General features: G+C 43.2%; 1 protein-coding gene across 1 annotated transcript in view; it reads left to right on the forward strand.

Moving 5' to 3' along the window:
* LOC148018273 (Ribosomal protein S5/Elongation factor G/III/V family protein) overlaps nucleotides 1-12,276 on the forward strand; it is a 49,409-nt gene extending 37,133 nt beyond the window's left edge. The window contains exon 2 of the mRNA XM_087661443.1: nucleotides 8,731-12,276. Within this exon, the coding sequence (XP_087517569.1) occupies nucleotides 8,731-11,460 (2,730 nt within the window). The 3' untranslated portion in view covers nucleotides 11,461-12,276. The remainder of the gene's footprint in view (nucleotides 1-8,730) is intronic.
* The last annotated feature ends 8,829 nt before the right edge of the window (nucleotides 12,277-21,105 follow it).

Below are 21,105 nucleotides of genomic sequence, written 5' to 3' on the forward strand. Positions count from 1 at the left end.
CTCTTTGGATGCTATCATAGCGATGTCTTCTATTCTTGCTCTTCCAGTAGGGATGGTACATCATCTTCATCCACATGGTTCTCGGCACCACATGAAGATCGACATCCTCAGGCTCCTCTTTCTTCTTCAGCATCGACATCTAGGTTGAGAGGGGGTTCCTACTCTTCTTGGTATTCTACAGGATTTGGCACTTGTCTTTGACATCGGCCTTTCCCTCCCTATTGTATCTCCCCCTATGCATTGCATGATTTCATCATCTTTGTACTAGGGTGCTCGGGCAAGTGAATAATTTTTCTACGAGGGACACTGTCCAAGTGGCACCTGCTCCATGAGCATTCTTTAGCATGTAGCATACTATACATCCCATTGTGCAAAGCACCATAGAATAGATCCCACGTTGTTTCCTCCGGCAGATTATACCACTATCCTTCTTCACATGATACTTCATTATCTTTTCCCTCATCATTGACATCTTTGAGTGGAGGGGTTAGCTTATACTATTTTGTGATGTGTACCATCCCTACTTCCGTCTTCTGGGTCACTATTACTTAATCGGCCGCCATCCCCTAAACTTAACTTTCCACCAAAAAAAGGTCAATGTGGCTCCATTTTCCTTTGTAGGGTTTGGTAGGCCACTGGGCAGGTGACGAGCACCCTTTGTCCGATGATGCCTTGTTCTCGTTGGGGCGACTACTTGGACTCCCTCGGTAAGATAACCATTGCCTTTGTAGTCTTGGTAGGCCATTGGGCGGCCGACGTGCTTCGTTTGTCGGATGCCCTGATTGCTTTGGGGTGGGACGCCTTGGGGTACACATTACCAGTCTTTGCTTTTAGGCTCAATTTTGGGCTTGAGAGGGGGTGTTGAGCTAAAACATGCTTTATAGCTGGTTAGCATTTTTAAACAGCCCCAAAGCATGCTTAATTAATGAAAAACACAAAATTGGTGTGCGGTTCGAGAGAGTTTCAATGGTCCCTCAAAACCATTTTTTTTTGGGACACCCTTCAACATCTATAAATAGACAGGCTTTCTACCATTTAGCCTTATCCTTTTGTGCAGGTTTCTCACTCTACTGTGCAGCAGATCTTAGCCATCAGCCACGTACTATCTATTGTCCAGCCATCATTGACTGCAGCCCATCACTATTCAGCCCTAGGCAACTTATTCAGCCATCGCCCTGCTATTTGTGTTAGAGATCAGATCATAGCATGATCAGGGGCAGCAGGCTGGTGCAGTCGGACTGGCAGTCGGACTGCCACGTGGCAGTCCGACCTGCAGCAGCTAGTCGGCTGCATTAATGCAGCCGCCTGGCTATTTCTGGCGCCCTCTTTTGCCCCGTTTCTCGGCTATTTATACCTGGCACTTTCAGCAGTCTGGTACACTTCTCTGCTCGTAGATTACAGACCGGTGATGCGCAGATTCCGTCTCTGTTCGCAGATTTCAGACAGCAGACAGTGCAGACTGCAGCGGACTTCGAGGTGAACAGCAGGTTGCATCGTCGAGGTGGAGATACACAGTCCAGCGCACTGCGCCCGTGTATATATCTGCATATCTTTGTATTCAGCATTCTTTATACAGCAGATCTTCATCGTCCACTGTCTCTTTCTCTTTCTTCTCTCTCTGCGTTCTCTCTCTCTCTCAGTCCTACGCTTCCGCACCGCTGCACTCTGACATGGTATCAGAGCAGTGTTCGAGGGCTGACTGAGCGCAGAATCAACCTAAAGAGGAGTTTCCATTGCGACACAAATTTGCGTTTTTTGCGTTTAAGGGCAGACAGGAGGGCTGCGCCTTGGAACAAGGCTGAAATGAGTGTGGGCGCACAGGAAAGGAGTATAGGTGGTGGATTTGCTGCTGTTTACTGCTGTTTGACGCGGAGGAAGTTTGAGTTTTCAGCCTACAAGTGCAGGTTTTGCTTTTTCATCGCCTCCGGCGGGTGAAGAAGTTCAAGACGCGGAAGAGCCTTAGCAGGCTGAGTTTTCCCAGTCAGAGGGGGCTGCTTTTGCGTTTGTGAAGGCATTGCAGGTGAAGATGTCTACAGAGATTGACTTGGAGTTTCAGGCGATTATGGACCGGAAGGTGCCTGTCTTACCGGCTCTTCCTACAGATCAGAAGCTCGACGGCGACAACTACCGCATTTGGCGCGTCATGATGTTGGCCATTCTTGAGTCCTATGATTTGGCGGAGTTGGTACAGGAGGAGATTGACCGGCCCTCGGTAAGAGATGAGTCCAAACTCTCTTCTGATGCTCGTGCGGAGTTGGCCAAGGCCCAGTCTCATTGGGACAAACTGAATGCCAGGATTCGATCCTTTCTCTTTCTATTATGCACTACAGCCGTGATCGCTCACATCGAGCACTTGACGGTGGCTCGGGAGATATGGCTGGAGCTTGATCAGATGTACAATCGGATGACCCTAATGAAGCGGGTTTCTTTGGAGGTACAGATGCGGACCTTGTCTGTAAATAAGTCTTCTTCGCTACGGGAGCACATTAACAAGCTAAGGCAGCTACAGATGCAGGTTCAGAATGCGGGGAAGCCGATTTCCTCCGAAGACATGGCGATCACACTATTGTCCCAGTTGCCGCCATGATTCGGTACATTTTACTTTGCCCTTATTGCTTTGGGGCGAGAGTCTACTCTTCGGTGGGAAGAGTTGGTTCCTATGGTCTTGGACCAAGAGGAACAGTTAAAGGGACAGAATGCTTCCAAGTCGGAGGCATTGACAGGTCAAGCCTCTCAGAAGAAGGGGAAGGACCAAAAGAAGAAGAAGGGGGATAACAAGTCCAAGAAGGACAAGGAGAAGGACAATGACAAAGACTCCACATGCCATATTTGTGGAAAGACTGGCCATTGGAAGAAGGATTGCCCTGACAAAGATACGAAGGACACCAAGAAGAAGGACACCAAGGATTCTGGAGCGGTGGCTGCACCCTCATCAGCTGCATTTCTTCATCTAGCTGTCATTGAGGACGCTTCACCGAATGCTTCTGATGCTGCGATGACGGCTCCCCAGGCTCAAGAGTGGATAGTTGATAGTGATGCCTCTCGGCACATGACTCCTTCATCAGATGGTGTTGCCTAGTTGCGACCTTCGCGTGGGCAGATTCTCATTGGAGACAGCTCTTCAGTATCTATTGCCGGTTGGGGTAAGATGCAGCTTATTCCTGATGGGCGAGGTGGTACCCATACCTCAGAGGTTTTGCATGTACCAGGATTAGCGTACCATCTCCTTTCAGTTCATAAGATTTGCTTCCTTGGTCTTTTGGTGGAGTTTGACAGTTCTACGGTGCGAGTCCTTGATCGTGGATCGAGGAAGGTTCTCTCATCCGGATATGAGGAGAACGGCATTTACAAACTGAAGTCTTCCACCGCCCTCTCTACTCTTCTTCTTACCTCTCAGTCACAGTCAGAATTATGGCATGCTCGGTTTGGTCACCTGAACTATGACTATCTTCGGAGGGCGTCACGTGGACAGCTTGCTCGAGGGTTGCCGGATATAGTGGTGAGCCAGCAGCCATGTGTCTCCTGCATACGGGGGAAACAGCATAGGGATGCCATTCCCCACACAGCTTCGCGGCGGTCTACTTCACCGATGGAGCTAGTATCTACGGATCTATATGGTCCTATGAGGAATGAGTCCTTACGTGGGAGCTCGTACTTCATGCTGATCGTGGATGACTACAGCAGGATGACATGGGCCTATTTTTTGGCATTAAAGTCATAAGCTTTCTCGCACTTCAAGGATTGGCTTCTCTTTGAGGAGAACCGATCGGGCCGGAAGTTGAAGACCTTGCGATCCGACAAGGGAGGTGAATTTGTCTCTAATGAGTTTGCTCGGTTTTGTGCAGATAGAGGAATTCACCAGGAGTTTGCCAATACCAACACTCCTCAAGAAAATGGTATTCTTGAACGGAAGAACCGCAGTGTGATCGAGATGGCGCGCACCATGATGGAGCACCGACAGGCCCCTCAGGTTCTGTGGGCCGAGGCTGTGGCTACTGCAGTTCACATCCTTAATCGATCCCCTACTTCGGCCGTGGAAGGGATGACCCCATTTGAGGCTTATTTTGGGACGAAGCCAGATGTTTCTTACTTTCGGGTCTTTGGGTGTGATGCCTATTTTCACATCCCCAAGGCTCACCGTGATAAATTTGAAGCAGATTCCCGAAAACAGGTATTTGTTGGCTACAGCTCTCAGTCCCAAGGCTACCGACTGTATGATCCTGTCAAGCGGGATGTGTACACTAGCCGTGATGTGCGGTTTGTGGAGGTTCCGGCTACTTCAACGGGTGAGGAGCATCCCGTTCTTAGAGATCCAGGGGAGAGTTGGACTCCTTCGACAGTTCCACTGGAGCCCGTGCCTTTTGATTATGATTCTGTTTCTGACACAGAGTCTACTGTTCCACCGGACACCTTTGAGGAGTTACCGCCGGTGGATATTCCAGAGTCTTCTGGTGATGGAGAACGTCGAGGGGAGGTTCGGCCTCCTCCTCGCTGGGCCCGTGACACACTCCGTGATTCAGGGATCGAGGGGGATCCTGAGGAGTGGGGACCGCAGGATGGTCCGCGGCGGTCACGGAGGCACCAGGCACATTCTACGGAGCTTGTTTGCTCCAACTATTGTTTGATGACCCGTGTTATGCAGGATCGAGAGCCCACCTCCGTGAAAGAGGCTTTACAGTCCGCCCCATGGAAGAAAGCTATGGCAGCTGAGTTGGAGGCTATTGAAAGGAATGGCACTTGGTTACTCGTGCCCCGTCCCCCGAAGAAGAAGGTGATTGGAGTCAAGTGGGTCTTCAAGACCAAATACCTTAGCGATGGTTCTTTGGATAAGCACAAGGCTCGCCTTGTTGCTAAAGGTTTTGCACAGCGCCCAGGTATTGACTGTCATGATACTTTTGCCCCCACCGCTCGTATGGCGACCATTAGAGCTGTTCTTGCTTTGGCTGGCCATAGGAGATGGCCTGTTTATTAGTTGGATGTGAAGTCGGCCTTCCTCAATGGTGATTTGAAGGAGGAGATCTATGTTGAGTAGCCTCCTGGCTTTGGTTTTTCAGATGGGAAAGTCTACAGGTTGACGAAGGCCTTGTATGGCCTCAAGCAGGCTCCGCGTGCATGGAACGAGAAGATTGATTCGTTCCTCCAATCTCAGTTGGGATATCGGCGGTCCAAGGCCGATCCGCAGCTGTATGTTCACACTTCCGAGGATGGTTGTGTGCTGTTTGTCTTATATGTTGATGATTTGATTGTCACAGGTGATGATGCACAGCAGGTCCAAGAGACGAAGTCAGCTTTACATCGGACGTTCGAGATGACGGATTTGGGTCTACTCCATTTCTTTTTGGGCCATGAGATTTATAAGTCTCAGAGGGGGATCTTTATCTCTCAACAGAGATACGTACAGGAGCTCTTGGTGTCTTTTGAGATGGAGGATTGTAGGGCCCTATCTACTCCTATGGATCCAAATTGGAAGGCCACTTCCCATTCCGCTTCTCCTTTGGCGGATGCGTCCCGCTATCGACAGTTGATTGGGTCTTTGATTTGGCTTCTCAACACTAGGGTTGATCTATGTTTTGCTGTTGGGCTCTTGGCAGGGTTCATGAGTGAACCTAAGACGGTACATTGGCAGGCTGCTCAGAGGATACTTCGGTATTTGAGGGGGACGTCTGATTTAGGGATTCATTACCCCGCAGGGACAGATGGGTCAGATCTTGTACTTGCAGGTTGGAGCGACTCGGATTGGGCCGGTGACGTGGACCACAGGCGGTCTACTACAGGTTACTGTTTTACTTTGGGTGTAGGTGTTATTTCATGGAGTAGCAAGAAGCAGCCCACGGTAGCCCTTTCGTCTACTGAGGTGGAGTATCGGGCCGCGTCTTCCACCACATGCGAGGTTGTGTGGCTTCGGAGATTATTGGAGGAGCTTGGGTGCCGCCAGACTCGTCCTACATTGCTGGGATGTGACAATGAGAGTTGCATTGCCTTGGCAAGGAACCCTGTTTTTCATGCCCGGACGAAGCACATAGAGATCCAGTACCACTTCATCCGAGAAAAGCTTCTGGATGAGACCATCACTGTGGAGTATTGCAAGACGGAGGACAATCTTGCGGATTTGTTTACGAAGGCGCTTCCTCAGGCTCTACTTTGGAGACATTCCAGATCCCTCAGGCTTTTGCCCTGCCTAGGCTCTGAGAGGGGGTGTTAGAGATCAGATCATAGCCTGATCAGGGGCAGCAGGCTGGTGCAGTCGGACTGGCAGTCGGACTGCACAGTCGGACTGCCACGTGGCAGTCCGACCTGCAGCAGCCAGTCGGCTGCATTTAATGCAGCCGCCTGGCTATTTCTGGCGCCCTCTTTTGCCCCGTTTCTCGGTTATTTATACCTGGCACTTTCAGCAGTCTGGTACACTTCTCTCCTCGCAGATTACAGACCGGTGACGCGCAGATTCCGTCTCTGTTCGTAGATTTCAGACAGCAGACAGTGCAGACTGCAGCGGACTTCGAGGTGAACAGCAGGTTGCATCGTCGAGGTGGAGACACACAGTCCAGCGCACTGCGCCTGTGAATATCTGCATATCTTTGTATTCAGCATTCTTTATACAGCAGATCTTCATCGTCCACTGTCTCTTTCTCTCTCTTCTCTCTCTGCGTTCTCTCTCTCTCAGTCCTACGCTTCCGCACCGTTGCACTCTGACAATTTGGAGGTCTCCATCTGCTGCATCATCATAGCACTTGATAAGCTTGCGTTTTCAGCATCTAGTGCTTGGCAATAGGCTGTTGCCATTTCTCCCACCAGGCGTCTGCTGTAGTACCTGTATTTTTGCTGTCCAATAGGCCCCCTACATCAGTACACATCTCTCTTGTTGTCGCCTGACAGTTCTCTGCCTTAGTACTCTCTCATCTCCAACTGGTTGTTACTGAACTTGGGATCCATCTCCAGTGTATATTACTCTTCAAAATTGCATTGCTCTGCCCTTGGGCATTTTGGACGCTCTTACTTTCTTTTATAGCATTCATTCACTTTAGAGTTTCTTCTCTTTGTGTTTGAGTTTTGAGTTTTTGCATTTTGCATTTTGTGTTTAGGGTTTGAGTTTTACTTGTCTTTGTCTAAGTCTTTGTGTTTTAGTCTTGGTCGTACATGCTATGTTTCCTTAGGGCAAACCCTAGCATATCTTTGCAGATTTGTAGCTCTTTTAGGTTCCTTCGAGGAATGAGAGAGAGGAGTGTGAGTTGCACCACTGACCTTGCAGCCTTGGCATGACCCCTTTTGTGATTAATCATTAATTGCATTAATTCTTAGGATGTGATGCATGCCTGTGACATCACCCACTTGGTTGTAGTCCTTGTGCACACATTAAATGGCTGGAGCTTTGTATTTTAAATGGCATAAGCACACCCTTGGTCACTCATGTAACTTGTGCGCTATTAGTCGTACCCCCTTTAACCCTGTATGTATATACTTTATTATATACGCACTATCCCAACTCCTTAAGATGTTTCCACACAAATATCACATTAACTAGTAAGCACTGTAATGACACTCATCCTTCTAGGCTTTCATAACATTTTCTTCCTTCATAGGCTTCTTGGCATTGTGGCTAGTAGCAGTTAGGACGTGTGCTCTGGTAGGTGCTCTCTAGATGAGGGCTAGTATGGGCCCTCTATTTTCCCACATTCAGAAGCTGAGATGCCCATTTCTTTACTAGTCAAGCCTCCCTTCTTGGTTGTGCACGTTCACCCCACGTCTTCCCTCCCTCTTCTTTCCCAAATACCTTCCTCTAATCCTCCATTGCCTACATTCCTTCCATTCACCCTTTCTTGTAGGTTTCACCCAATTCACCTACAGTTATCTATCCTCTTTCTACATCTAGTAGGTCTATTCTTCCATGGTATGAACTGGTTCATCATGAGTCTTTGATCTTTTTGTGCCTGTTCGTACTCCTTATACTTTTCTTGGTGATGTTTCAGTGGCTTCAGTCACTCATGATATCCTTTTTCAGGATATTCATGAAGATGTTGTAGAAATTGATTCATCGATTGATGTCCTTTGTTTTGATCATATATTAGAGGATGATCTCATTTCCTTTGATGCCATTGTTGAGGAGTTTCTTAGCTATCTTCAAGAGGATCCTTATCTAGTGGTTGATGATTGTTTGGAGGATCCACCTCTTACATGCTCTTTGCTTTCAGAGGGCTCAAGGGGGTACCCATACAAGAAGTTTCTTCCATGGAGGATATTATATTGATTGTCATGCAACAGTGTGCATGAATAGAATAAGGCAGCATAAGGTGACGGTCTTTGTATGAAGTCCTGTCAATAATTTAGAGGATCCATGTGTAGGAGAAGGAGATTACACAGATTGTCATGCAATAATTAGAGTGGCCTGCATGAATAGAATAAGGTAACATAAGGTCATGATCTTCATATAAAGTTGTGTCAACAATTTAAATGATCCACATGTGTAGTCAGGTCAGTTACCTACAATATTCTGTTAGCTTCACTGGCTATGACATTAATGCATTTGTCTTTGAAGATGTGTTGATGTTGGAAAGATTTTCAGTTAGTAATCTTGTTGATTTCTGAATCGATGTCAATAATAGATAAACTGTATTGTCGAGAACATCTTAGAGCTGAACTATTTTAATTTTCTGTTGAAAGGAGCCAATGTTCTTATCTGCCTAATTTCAAGCACATGGATTATAAACTAACGCAAAGCTCAATGCTGTCTTGCAGAGTATACTTATGGAGGTGAACAATATAATTAACACGTTCCGCTCAGAAAAGTATCTTTCAGATGTGGATTCCATTCTGTCTGGGACAAGTTTTTCAGCAGAAGCAACTGAGGGACTTAATTTAGAGAACGAGGTAGCCAACAATTTACCTGGCTCACAGATAGGCTCAGACTTTGAGGAAGATGAGGAAGATGCCTTTGCACCTGAGAGAGGAAATGTTGTATTTGCATGTGCATTGGATGGTTGGGGCTTTCGTATCGATCAATTTGCCACACTCTATGCTGTGAAACTAGGGGCAAGTCAGGATGCTCTGAAAAAGACCTTGTGGGGTGATTTTTACTACATGCCAAAGGCTAAGAAAATTGTGGGCAAAAAGGCATCTGGTGGTAAGGGAAAGCCTATGTTTGTCCAATTTATCCTAGAGCCTTTGTGGCAGGTATATAATACAGGTTTGCAAGGTACTGAAGGTCTGGAAATGCTAAACAAAATCATAAAGTCCATGAATTTGAGCATCCCAGCTCGTGATATGCAACACAAAGATCCTAAAGTTGTTCTTCAAGCTGTCATGAGCCGGTGGCTGCCTCTAGCAGACATGATTTTTACAATGGTCATTGAATGCTTGCCAGATCCTATATCAGCACAGTCTGATCGGATATTCCGTTTCTTCCCAGATGAAAGCAACTCCATAGATACAAGTAGTGTGGTCGGTAAGGAGCTGGAGAGAACAAGGAATGCTGTGAGAAATTGTGAAAACAATGCTGATTCCCCGTGTGTCGTGTTTGTTTCAAAAATGTTTGCTGTCCCCATTGATTTACTCCCTCGCCGTGGGCCAGATGGGGAGCTGCTTCAGGACATGGAGCAGGAATTGAACAGTTCAGGTGACATGGGTCACCGAGAGTGTTTTCTTGCTTTTGCCAGAGTTTTTTGTGGTGTACTACAGGCTGGCCAGAAAGTGCTTGTTTTATCCCCTTTATATGATCCAATTAAAGGGGAACACGGACAAAGGGACTTGCAGGAAGCAGTTGTGCAAGGACTCTACATGATGATGGGTAGAGGTTTAGAACCAAAAGTTTGTGTCTCAGCAGGCAACCTTGTGGCAATTAGGGGTCTAGGTCAGCATATTTTGAAAACGGCCACGCTTTCAACCACCCCTTTTTGCTGGCCTTTCAGAAGCATGACATATCAAGCTGCCCCAATAATGCGAGTAGCTCTTGAACCATCTGATCCAGCAGATTTGGGAGCTTTAACAAGAGGTTTACGCTTGTTGAACCGAGCTGATCCTTTTGTTGAGATCAGTGTCTCTGCAACAGGCGAGCATGTTATTGCTGCTGCAGGAGAAGTTCATTTAGAGAGGTGCATCAAAGATTTAAAAGAACGGTTTGCCAAAGTAGATATTGATGTCTCTGCCCCACTTGTGGCTTTCAAGGAGACCATTGAGATGGAAAATTTAGCTGCATTGGAAACACACAGAAGCAATTCTGGTGGAGAGGTGATTGAGAAGACTACTCCTAATGGGAGATGTACTATTCGAGTGCATGTCTGTAGATTGCCTCCAGCAATGACAGAAGTCCTTGACCAAAGTGCAGAGCTTCTGCAGAGATCTCTTCAAGATTCTGGTCAAGAACATACAAGTCAAGCTGAAGGTTGCTTGTTGAAGGAGGAAGGAGAGTTTCAAGATCCTGTGGCAGCTCTCAGAAACCGTTTGGTGGCTGCAGTGCAAATGGATACTGTACATAGCAGACAAGGAGCTACAAACCGTAAAAGTGAAGCTGAAACAAGGACATGGCTTAACAGGTTATCAAAGATCTGGTCATTAGGGCCTAGACAAGTGGGGCCTAATCTGCTTCTCACACCAGAATCACATATGCCAGTTGGCGATCTTGAAGGGACATCTGCAAGCAGCTCAAGCATAGACACGGTATTAGTACAGGGAGCTCCTTTTGTTTCAGAAAGACTTGGTTTCATCAACAGTGAGACCAAGTCATCTGGTCGTCCACAAAGTATGGGCCTTGGTGCTTTGCAGTTGGAGGCAGAAACCCTTCAGAGCAGTGTAATATCGGGATTTCAGTTGGCAACTGCAGCAGGACCACTCTGTGAGGAGCCTATGTGGGGCTTAGCATTTACTGTTGAAGCTACAATACATAGTAAAACCAAAGGGTCAGCTGAAAATGGGGATATGTCTGCTGCAGGTGAAAATGGTGCCATGTCTGCAAGCACTGAGCAGTACGGCCCCTTTTCAGGTCAAGTAATGTCAACAGTAAAGGATGCATGTCGTGCAGCAATGTTAGCAAGAAGCCCCAGATTAGTAGAAGCCATGTACTTTTGTGAAGTGAGTACACCTACCGAGTACCTGGGTCAGATGTATGGTGTACTTGGGAAGAGGCGTGCACGTGTTTTAAAGGAAGAAATGCGTGAAGGCTCAGCCATGTTCACTGTACATGCATACATGCCAGTTGCTGAGAGCTTTGGCTTTACAGATGAGATGAGAAGGAAAACATCTGGAGCAGCAAGTCCGCAACTTGTTCTTAGCCACTGGGAAGCCCTTCCTCAGGATCCGTTCTTTGTCCCTCGAACAGAGGAGGAGCTTGAGGAGTATGGGGATGGATCCAGTGTACCCCCCAACACTGCAAGGAAGCTCATAGATGCTGTGAGGCGTCGAAAGGGCCTACCTGTTGAAGATAAAGTTGTACAACATGCCACAAAGCAGAGAACACTGGCTCGAAAAGTTTAATGTAGAAATTCTTTCTTCCATTAACGCTCGGACTTCAAGCAATTAAGTAATTGGGTATACTTGTATTGCAAGAGCCTTAATGCTCTCATTTGCACAAATGCATTATGAAAGCAAATATTTTCTTGTGTAGGTAGGCCACAAGATAATAGTCTAGAGCGTCTCACGCTACTCTTCTATACATGAAGTACATTCTGTAAGCTTGCAAAGGAATGATCTAAAAGCCTGTACACTGGAAAGGAAACAGTGGAGAAGAATCCAAAGATCAAATTTGTTGGCCAAACAGCAGTTTGTTGTCTCTACAGAAGTTCAGTCATGTCCAGCACTCCGTCTCTCTAGCAGCCCATCCAGCAATGTGTCGGCTCTCTCCAGTGTATGTGTGTGTACATATGTAAATATGTAGACATGTATATATGTACACAGACAGACAGGCAGACAGACAGACAGACACATCTAGTGGGCTGATCGCAATCCTCCCAAGCAAGGGCTTGGTACAAGTTTAGCACCTTGGAACTGCAACTTTCCTACTTATTTTCCCTCTCCAAACCGCTCATGTTTTTACTGTTGTTTCTAAATACCCTATAATGCATGAAGTCCCGTACATCAAGACCTCCCTTACTTCAAATGTAAGATCCCTCGGGATCATTTTTCTATATGCTCTATAACACACCTAGTTGGATCGACATAACTCAGAACTCAGTACTACTGTAGTCATGCTTCTTTGCCCAACATTACCTCTTAGACCTTATTATTGATAAGTTGTACAAAAGATCCATCAACAAGCTGCACAGTAAAATTTTTCAATCCTATTAAATTATCATCATATTTACACAATTACATGCACATTATTACAAGACGCATCCTAGTAACAAAAGTAATTGTCGCTTGCTCCTTGTTATATACAAAATCCATCTTCACTTGTTCCACTTAACATGACAAGCACATCACACATACACATGAGTTACATGAATGATAAAACAATTGATTATCTGTTTTGGATTCTCGTCAAAAAATGCTAACTATATGTTAGCATATGTATGCTAGAAGTATCAAGTTGGATGCAGTACAGATAGAACTTAGGTCAGAAAGCAATCTTGTGGCATGCAAAATTTACACACAAGTCTGATAAACGTTTTTTTTTTCTGTGTTTATTCATTTAGTTAGTAGTCTTGTAGATACTCAAGACTTAACAATCCTACTGCCTTTTTTGTATGTATAGGTACTCAATGACGATTTATTAAATAGTGTATTCTTCTTTTTGTTTGTCTATAAACAATTCCCTTATTTCTAAATAAAGAGAACTTGACCTAAGTTTGGATGTCCATACTCTTGGTTTTTACTAAATAGAATATTCAATTGTAAACATCAACCCTTGTACTTACATACAAAAGGGTCATAACATCCAACTTTATATGCCTCTTTTCCATCCTATCTATTTTGCCTCAACATCCTCCAAATACTAGTGTCTCCCAACTCTTGCTCTTGTTGATAGCATCCACTTGGAGCAAATTTTCAATTTGCAACAGAAAACCATTGACAAGATACTTGGCATGGACTCAACAAGATCGATAGAACATCATAAAACCCCTTAACTCAAACCAAAACCATTCACTCAATCATACTTAAACCTAACAACTCACAATCTCAACCTCTCAAACAAAATGAAGACTCAAACAATCATCATCAACATAATAAAACTAATTATACATGCCACATAGACTAACATAACATCATATTTCAACCAAAATCATCATGAGCTTCTAAAAAACATTCAATCCATCCCAAAGTACTTCAAAACACCATTTAAACAATCAATTCCATCATAAAATCAATCATTCAACATCAAAAAAACAACACAAAATCAAGTCATTTCAACTCTCAACTCTTGTTGGAAACTTATAGGTCAAGAAGGGAGAGAAGAGCACACACAATGTAGGTGATGTCCAACTGAACCGACAGCCTTATTGCACTATCATATTATATATGAATAAAGAATGGGCGGTCACAGTATAGAGGGTAGGCCCAGAGGCCTTTTACCCCAACATTTTGCAATAACCCCTATTGTTGTCCTGCCAATAACTCTCTAAATTCTCTAGATTTGCTGCAAGTTAAAATAACATTTGATGGGTGCGAGTAATTCTCTAACATATATGCGGAAATGCAAAGTTAAAGAAGCAAAAATAGAGAGAATGATTATCAATGGTAGATTTGGCTCTCATTGAAGAGTTTTTAGGCATTATCAAGTGGGAGATTGTGAAGAAGCTCCATGAGTCGTGGTCAGTGGAGGCCCATAAGCATAAGAAGGAAAAGAGTTGGGATTTACTTGTGAACACACAACAACAGGACATGTTGGATGCTTGGTGTACTAAAAATCTTATCTTTGTCCAATTGGTAACCCATTGAAAGCTAGAAGACAGTATTCCATAACTTATGCCATCGAAATCCTCTGTAGTTGATACTAGCAAAATGATGGCACTATGGCAATTCTTAGAAAAATGAAAATTGATACCTTCAGAATGGAATATTTTCCCCTCTACAGTGGCATGAAAGAAAAATTCAAAGATCGTGAAAATAAAGAAGTAGAAAGACCAAAGACTAACGCCCCTTTGTTTCCCTTTTGTGGAGCACCAACAAACTAGGTGAAGCCAATTTCCTAATGAATGACACGATAAAGAGGCAAGCACTAGAACAAATTCAGAGGTACATGAGAAGAGAAAATGAAAAAATCAAAGATGAGAACGAGCTAGTATGAGAAGCCTCCTTTGACACCCTTGCAGCACTCTTCACAAAAGACCCAATGGTGAATCAAGGTCCCCTTTCAAGCTAGATCCACTGTCCAAGAAATATTGATGATAGGCTAGTGAATTTAGTTCCATTTTCTAATTTTCAAGGGAGAATACAATGAAGACCCCAAACTTCATATAGTCCAGTTCATGGTAGCTTGTGTGGCCAATAATGCTAGAACACCAGAGCATTGTTTGAAGATATTTCTTGCCACTTTTAAAGGCATAGTGTTTTAGTGGTATGAAAGACAAGCAGTAGGAACTTTCGACACATGGGACGATTCGGGTGTGAAGGTTTTGAAGAGCGAATGGGAAATGAGTTCATGAATTTGAGCCAGTCCTCTAAAGAATGAGCGGAAGCATATGTCTCTAGAATGGAATCTATACTCAAGCAATGCACCAACCATAACTTGGATGAAGGCATCCAAAAGGGAGTTTTCCCTATAGGCCTACAACCGGAGGTTCACAAGCTCATGGAATTGAGAAGACCAGCTAACTTGTAAGTTGCAGCAAAAGGTGAAAGACTGTATGGTGAAGTTAATGCAAGATTGTCTATGACCTCAAGAAGAGGAGTCCTACCTCTTACAATTCCAAGAATGGTGTATCCAACAATTACAATCCAAGGGATTGTTTCCTCACCTTTACCCACAAATACCAACACTACCATACTATAGTGCACCAAATCCACAACCGCCACAAACAGTGTCTCCAATGATGGTCCAACCACAACAATAATGGCCTCAAAAAATTCCCCCAGTGGGCAAATTAGCAAAACAACAATGAAACCCTACCAATTGGAATCAACAGCCAATAGTCTAAAAATGAGCTTTGAATTAGAATGAGAATAAAGGCATTTTTGTATCAATCCACCAGTCTATGCAGTGATTACAAAGACCCCCCAAAATCCTACTATAAGTAGGTGGAGATAATTTGAAGGACTAGTTATCCAATTGTAAACATCAAGGAGCTAATAGATGTAATCATATGATAATTAAAGATACTAAAAGTGAATATTTCGAGCCTATTAAACATTATAGGAGCAAGAAGAGATGTCATGTGATCAAACACGTGGTGTGGAAAGGGCCATCAAGAAAGACATTAGCCACTAAATGTACCTGAAAGCCAACCATCCCTAGATCCTTCTATTCTTATTGCCTAAGAAAGAACCACATAGAGGATATATGCTCTTTGAAGGAGATGCATGACAGAAGGAAGAAAGATGAAGAAGAAAGGTTCAACTTGTTGGAATCCAAGGTGAAAACACAAGATATTGGCCTAAAGCCCACATAGTTTGGTCCTAATTTCGTGGTCCAAGGAGATTCCCCTCCCAAAGTTATAGAGGAAGACAATTTGGTGGTGGATAGAGATCTAAAGTGGAAATTTACGAATGCGAAGAGAAGGGTCACATCCCTCAAATTGTCCAAGCCCTAGAAGATTCATGGATTACAAGCCCCTTTGTAGAGCTGATGTAAAGGAGCATGCCACAATGCTAAAGATTGTCCCAGTCCTCCTCAGCCCCAAAGCTAATGCCATGGATAACCAATAGAATAATCAAGAGCCTTCCAATGTAGTAGAATTGGAAGTAGTTGCAATAATGTGAGCAAAGAAAAGAGAACCTATGGTTTTAAAAGAAAATGTTCCACCTACAAAAGCTGTCGACTTTAAGCTCTCAATAGAGCCATAGAGTACCAAAATATGACAATACAGTGCGGAGCACTTCAATTCCACAAAAAGATATAGAGAGTCTAGGACGAAGAACCATGGATCCAAGAGATGGAAGAGGTGGATGTATCTCCATTAATAGAAGATGTGGTGATGCAACCATTGATTGAAGAACGATGAAAAATCAAAGTGGGTACTAACGCATTCCCTAGTTGGTTAGAAAAGGCAGTGGATCCCATAAAAGAGTATGAATTGGTGAAAGACATGGATATCTTCCATTCTAATTTTACATTCCAACAATTGGTCATGTTATCTCCTAGTTGTAGAAAGAGATTCAAAAGCATTCTCATGTGAAGACGTGGCCAAAAGATTTCCTACCCTGCAACCACTACAAAAAGCAATAAGGCCCCAGACCTTGTGAAAGAAGTAGACGTGGTCAATGCCTTTTTTGGATCTTGACACTCTAGAGATTGGTGTCTGGATAGAAAGATGCTTCATCGCAAGTGCATTGATAGATGATGGCTATTCAGTAAATATAATGATAGATGTGATGATGAAAGATCTAGGCCTACAAGGCATGCAACCAACACAATGGCTCATCAGATTGAAAAATCAAAGCAAAATCAAGCCTCTAGGCATCTTCCCATATGTCAAGATCCACAACTATAGAAGAGATTATAGGTTGACATACTTAGTAGTGAAGCCAAAAAATTATAAAACATCTTACCCCCCTTTTGTTGGGAAGACTATGGCTGTTTGAGGCATGAGCGAGAAGGACTAATTGGTTTAAAGAAACCCTAACCCTAGGTAGGGGACCCAATAAATTTTTGTTGAAGCTCTATGGTTTGTAGAAAGGACATGGACCCACCTCCATAGAAGTCTCATTTGACTCTTATAGCCATAGTAGAGCTAGAGATAGAAGTAGAAGAGGTAATAGAGAGCTTGTACTTCTCTTACTAAAGAGCCCCCTATAGAAGCACAGATAGAGCCTAAAGAGAAACATGATAACTTTGAAGATGAAGATGATGAAATAAATGAAGAGCAAGAATCCCTACAACTCGAAGAAAATGTCCATGAAGAGGACATGATAGAGGCTTTAGAGGATGAAGAGCCCCTACTATTGGCTAGAATGATAATGGTTCCTTTTGGGCTCGTCAATGGTCTGCAACGTATGTAGAGGATGCACACAAAGTGGAAGAAACAAATAGCAATCTCCTTTACTAGTGGCTATTGTTTCCCTTCACTAATAGTTTCCAAAAGGGATGATGATCATGAACCATGCCAAAAGGAACCAATCCCACAACAACAAAGAACCTTAGAAGATCCCTATCATGTTGTTCATCTTCTCTTCTTCTCTTTTCTTCAATCAAGACTTCTTTATGATTGACGTCAGCCAAATGTGCAAAGGCAGAAAAAGAATCTACTGGTTCTTTCCAACCAATTATTCCTCGAATATACTGACTGGCGTTAGCCAAATCTTCTTTGGCTGATTTACCACGTTCTATTTGATCTATTGCATGCATCCATACTTTAGATTGCACATTAGCTTTACATGCTTTCAAACTTGATTTAATTGGCTCAATTTGCAGTCCATAGGTAGCTGCATCAATTGCTGCATAGGCATTCTTTACAGCTAAATATTCTAATCTTTTCTTCATTCCACCATTGCCAAAATTTGGCTCCAATGGAAGACTAGTTTCAGCCGCATGAATTTTTTCGTCTTTCCAAAAGACGAGCTTCTCTGTTTCAGCCTCACGGAAGGCAGAACACTCCCTCTTGTCATGTTGTTGGCTGTCACACCAAATACAGTGCCTCTTAAAGCCTTCTCTCATGGGTCTTTGAGTTGATGCTCGTCCTCGCTCTTTGACTTTGACATCCAGCTTCTCTACTTTGGAACTAATTTCTATAAGATTCAGATGAAGGTCACACATGCTTTTAATGAGTTCATCCATTACATCATTTTTAGAAGGAACAGAAGAAGAAAGAGTTGGTTGATTAGTCAAAGGAATAGGGGATTTTGAAGGTGGAACAAGCTCCATCAATGGAGTTGTTGAAGTTGAAGTAGAGCCCAATCTTAGTCGCATCCTCTCTCTTCGAGCAATCATGTTAACTGCATCAGTAACATCTGTCCATGCAGTCTTGACTCTTGATTCGGAGGTAGCATCTTCTAGGCGATCAACAAGCTTCTCTTGCAAAATGGGATCTGCAGCCTTAAGAAATAATTCAATCTTCTAACCTTCTATACTTTGTTGGTCTTCATCATCAAGTTGTCCAAATTTACTTTCAAACTCATGGTATAGAGCTGTTGCAGCTAAACCTTTGTTGGGTTTTTCAACCCATGCAGTGAAACTTATTTTGTCATTAGGCCAGAGTCTTCTAAGAAGAATTCTTCACGTAGGGCTTTTTTGAATGCAGCCCAATCCGCATCTTGTTGAAAAAGACCATGGATTCTTTCTTGAAGACCATGCTTGGCTAGTCTAGCAAAATAACGGCTCCATGCATGTTGTGGTACACCAAAGAAGAGCATTTTTTTCAACATATAAGCGAATAAAAATAGAGATATTTTAACCATTAAATTGTTTTAATTCACGCCCAACTTCCTTTAGGGCCTTGATAGTTGTGGAATCAATCTTCTCTTCTCTTGCCTTTGTTGTTGTCGTTGTAACATTTGAATTTGTTGTTGGTGAGTCTGCTGCAGTATGTGCACCAATTGTTGTAGAGTATCTCTTGAAGAATCCCCCATCTTGGAGTTCTCTTACACCGACCTTCACATCGCGTTCACCAATGTCACAACGCGTAGGGTTGAAGGTCACCACAGGGGTTTGGCAAGAGAAGAATGTATGGGGGTTCAAGAGCTTTGACTTTGAAGATGATAGAGATAAGAGAAGGGTTAAAGGTTTCAAACCGAGTTATTGAAGATAAGAGACAGCAGGGTGTAGGTAGATTCAAGGAGAGGAGTAGACGGAAGAGAAGGGACTCGAAGAGATTGAAGATGTAGAAGAATACTCCCAAAAAGAATTAGAAAATATAGAAGAATACTAACAGAGATGAAGCCTGTTAGTTTCTTTCAACATTATGAGAAAATATAACTCTAATAGACAAAAACGTATACAAAATAATACATTTCTCTATGCTGCTCAGATTGCCAATCTGATGCTTCCAATGGCTTCGAAAGGGGGGTTAAATAACAGGACACCAGGCCAGAATCCTGCTAGATCACTTCTTCTTCATCTCTCACTTTCGGAGTGCTGTTCACTGCCTAAAAACAGCGATCGCGCGATTTCGCTAATCTCTTTTTTTAAACATAAAATCCTCTCAATTTGGCTGAAAGCTATATGCTTTCTTTTACATGTCCTCCTAATCTAGAAGTTATCTATAGTTTTATGGATTTTTACAAGAGATAATATCTAAAATATCAAAAATTGACTAAAAACTTGTCCAAAAAAAATCTAATATTTTGAACCATGGACACTAATACTAATGTCTAAAGTGGCATTGGCTCTCTAAATCTAAAAGGAAGACACACTTTAGATTTTTTAACACGGTGTGCGCGTTGTGGCACGACAGCACGCGATTTCATAAATCCCTCTTTTTTGTCTTAAATCTCCAAGTCATGACATCCAGTTCTAGAAAATTCCATATCTTTTTAGGACATTTACAATAAGTAATATCTAAAATATACTAGTTTTGCCCAAAAATCTAACATATTCAGACCATCCATACTATACACATTAACATCAGTTATTAATATGGCTCATAACTCTCGTTCACGTTGTAACTTCTGTGAAGGGTGGCTACCATCCTTGTCAATCTGAAAAAAATGTCAGATTATGAATCTCGATTTGTTCATTTATTTATTTATTTTTAATTAGATAAAAAGTATTAGTTATTAATGTTAGTTAGTTTTTGCTTTAGTTAGTCTTTAGTGAGAGAGAGTTGCTATGCTTTGTGTGATCAAAGATCTTGAAACAATAGGGGTGTATCCAATGTCATATTGTTGAGCACGTCTTACTCAACATTTTGGTTTCATTGTTGAGACCAAGGGTACATTGATCACAAAGTCGCTCATGTGTGGTACATCGTGGAATTCTAAAACACACAACAATAATTAGAACCTTTGTTATATGCATTAGATTGACATTGGATAAATTTATATGACACTTGTTTTAACTAAAACTAAAAAGGACAGCATGAAGCAAAGAAATCACACTTCGTATGAGTAAATTATGTCATACACAAAGAATAGAAACTCATTTTACACCATAAGCAAGCTGTGCATAATGGATGCACCTTGAACATCCAAGTTCTTGAAATAATTTTTTCTTTTACACCAAGTCTTGAAATGAAGCACCGGTAGATTAGGAAATGCCAAATGTTGGCCAACCCTCTTTGAGATATGTTTGAGACAAAGCTTGGCCATGTGCTCAAGCATACATCAACTCCTACTCTCTAAGGTCTATATCAAAGATTGCACACATTGCCAAGCTCTAGCTTAAATCAACTTGTTGAGGTAAAGCTTGGCCATGTGCTTAAGCTTCACAAGAGTAGGAAATATAGTTTAAATTCTCACTTTGAGGTCCCATTGATGTACAACTTGGCTATGTGCTCAAGCTTGGCCCTATCGGAAAAATAAGTTTCCCACTCTCTCATTGAGATGTCTTTGAGTTAGAGCTTGGCCATGTGCTCAAGCTTGGCTTTATGGGCAATATGTTTTCCTATTGTCTCTTTGAGATGTCTTTGAGTCAAAGCTTGGCCATGTGCTCAAGCTTGGTCCTATGGGCAAGATAGTTTCCCACTCTCTCTTTGACATGTCTTTGAGTCAAAGCTTGGCCATGTACTCAAGCTTAGCCTTATGGGCAATATAGTTTCAATTATCCCTTCAAGGTGAGACCCCTTTAGTTTTGAGAAAAGCTTTAGCTTGAAGGTTCCATGGTATTTCAGCCCTCTTCTTCCTGAGGTATGAATCTTGCTTTTGCTTTTTTCCTGGTTGCTCCCTCCACTTGAGGCTTGTTTTGGAGCTTCAAGACCATTGCTCAAGCTTTAGTAAGTTCTCAGTAGCACTTAGTACCATCAGCAGTGATAGGATGAGTGGCCAACAGTTCAACGTGAATTGCACCTATTTGCTACCCCTCATCCCCATGATCAGTCTGCCCCATTCCTTAAGCTCCTCGCACACTTGGCATCCATGGTCATCATTGGCAAC

Source organism: Lygodium microphyllum, chromosome 21 (assembly GCF_053477565.2).
Source record: "Lygodium microphyllum isolate KBCC chromosome 21, Lygodium_microphyllum_v1.1.10, whole genome shotgun sequence".
NCBI classification, from domain to species: Eukaryota; Viridiplantae; Streptophyta; class Polypodiopsida; order Schizaeales; family Lygodiaceae; genus Lygodium; species Lygodium microphyllum.